Below are 2,161 nucleotides of genomic sequence, written 5' to 3'. Positions count from 1 at the left end.
GTGCCGCCGGTCCCGGGAGCCGCCGTCCCTCGCAGCCTGTTGCTGCCCCTCGAGCTTCGATGTCTTTCCGCCCCTCCGGGTTTTCATGTGGGTTTAAGGGCATTAGGTCTGATGCAGTCGGGGGGCTAAGAATAGCCGTGTGCGAGGTGCCGTGGCCGGAGGGTGTGTTGCTCCCGCGGGATGCGGGAAGGGTCGGTTTTCCAGGCGCTCCGCGGTGGTAGAGTGTGGTCGGGGCAGCCAGGGCTGGGATTGGAATTGGTATGCGGTGCACTAACCGGGAGGAATTGCCTTTCTTTATCTGCGGGAAAGTATGAAGCTGAGTAATTTGCAAGTGCGGCAGACAGCAAGTCTGAGCTTATTCTTCATTAACTGGGAATCTGCTCTGGTTGTGTGTCTGGGATAATGTACCTAGAGAGTGTTGCATATAGAATAAGGTTCTTCATGCAGCCAAATGGAACTCTAACCATTTTGTAGTTTAATAGAAGTTGTGACAAAATTTTTGGTGGATGCCGAGCTCCAATCTGATGATCTCAGTCTGCCCAAAATTATCTTAGCCATCCTAAACTTATTGTTTTCTCTTTTACTTGCTCCTTGTGCTTATTTTAAGGGTTATTCATTCTCATTCTGTCAGCACTTTCCCCATAGTTTCAGTGGTTTGCCATTTCTCACTCCATTTCTGGGTGGGCAAAAGCCTGTGACTATCACTGTGGAAAGAGAACACCTTTCTGCTCTTTTAGTAAATCTCTTTTGGACTAAAAACTACTTATTTTGGACTAAAAACTACTTATTGCTTTAAGTAATAATTGAATTAAATTTATTCCTGAGTGAATAGTCATCGAAAATAAAATTGGGACCAGCGGTGCCCTTGTAAAAAGGGTTAATTTACATTAGAATTAGGAGTTAATGGTTGAATATGAAAGGCCTGGGCAGTTTGCAGCTGTTATTGCTCTCAGAAAATGAGTATTTGGAATGGAAGTGTTGTGATCGTGGAGCAGCATCATCAATCTTTGCAGATGCAGTACCATTATTAGCATCCCTCTTACCTCTGGGGCACAGAGTTATCTTCCGTTTCCAGACACAAGTTTTATCTTCTATCAAATTCTGGCTCTGCAGCGTAGCTGGTGAGCAGCGCTGTGCTGTTTATTAGGTGCCAGCCTGCCTTAAATCTCTGCTAAATGTGTAAGGGAGAGATACCTCCTGGCTCTGAGCAAGCAGTGAGACTGAGTACCCTTGTTCCTTCAGAGATTTTTCCCTTTGGGAGAACAGTTTTAAGGATTCAGGGAGGCTTGCTGACTTTACGATGTGTGTGTTCCATTTGCCTAAGGAATCTTTATGCAGCCGTGGTGAAAATACCTCTTGATGATGTTTTCTCCGGCTTTATTCCCTGCAGTCCACGCGCTGTTCATCTGGGCTGTGAATTTATGGCTGGATAAGAGCTCGAAGGCTCTTAGTATGTGGTTGTGGTCAGTTCTGTTGTCTTAGAGGCAGACTGAAGAGAGGCAAGAGGGTTCTTTTCCTTCAGAAATCATTTTTTTTTTTCTCTTTCTCCTTTTGCATCAGGTCTTGAAGCTTAGAGTGAAGGTTTCTCTTCACGGTGCATGGACGGAAAGCCAATGCGCAGGTAAGACCTGAGAAACAACTGTTCTTCTCTTACCCAAATAGGGTAAGTCATGTGAGTTGGTTTTGTACGTGCCTAGGCCATAAAATGTTGCTTGGTTCGGGTTTTTCCTTTCTTAAAAGCCTGGCTAGAAGAATTAATAACTCATTCCTCTTTAGTCCTTACTTGAATGTATTTAGTTTTCAATATTTACAAGACCAGATGTCTTTCAGGGAGAATATAAAGGACAAGTTATAGTAATTCTCTATCTCCCCTTCCTACTTCCCCCATTTACTGTCATATTTAAAATTCAGTATTTAATTACTTGGGTATTCAAATTGTGTAAAATAAACTGCCTGGGAATAAATTTAAACTTGATTTCCAAGGGGCATTATTTTTTCCCTTAACTAAAGGAATTTGATGGGGTGAGGTCTTGGGTGGAAAGGAGATTTCCTTTTCTAATTATGGCTGCCAGCTGCCTCGGTTCTAATGAGCTGAAGATGCAGCTGAAGTTTTAATTCAGGGGAGTTCTTGCTGTGGTTGTGTCAGAAACATTATCTGTCA

The 2,161-nt window shown here is 43.5% G+C and overlaps 1 protein-coding gene across 1 annotated transcript in view; it reads left to right on the top strand.

Annotated features, from left to right (window-relative positions):
• The first annotated feature begins 1,560 nt into the window (after nt 1–1,560).
• KLHL20 (kelch-like family member 20) overlaps nt 1,561–2,161 on the top strand; it is a 25,015-nt gene continuing 24,414 nt past the window's right edge. The window contains 1 exon segment of the mRNA XM_009079360.1: nt 1,561–1,621. Within this exon segment, the coding sequence (XP_009077608.1) occupies nt 1,599–1,621 (23 nt within the window). The 5' untranslated portion in view covers nt 1,561–1,598.

Source organism: Acanthisitta chloris, unplaced genomic scaffold (assembly GCF_000695815.1).
Source record: "Acanthisitta chloris isolate BGI_N310 unplaced genomic scaffold, ASM69581v1 scaffold17387, whole genome shotgun sequence".
Lineage (NCBI taxonomy): Eukaryota > Metazoa > Chordata > Aves > Passeriformes > Acanthisittidae > Acanthisitta > Acanthisitta chloris.
Note: the sequence above shows the minus strand (reverse complement) of the source record. Positions and strands in the feature narration are given on the sequence as shown.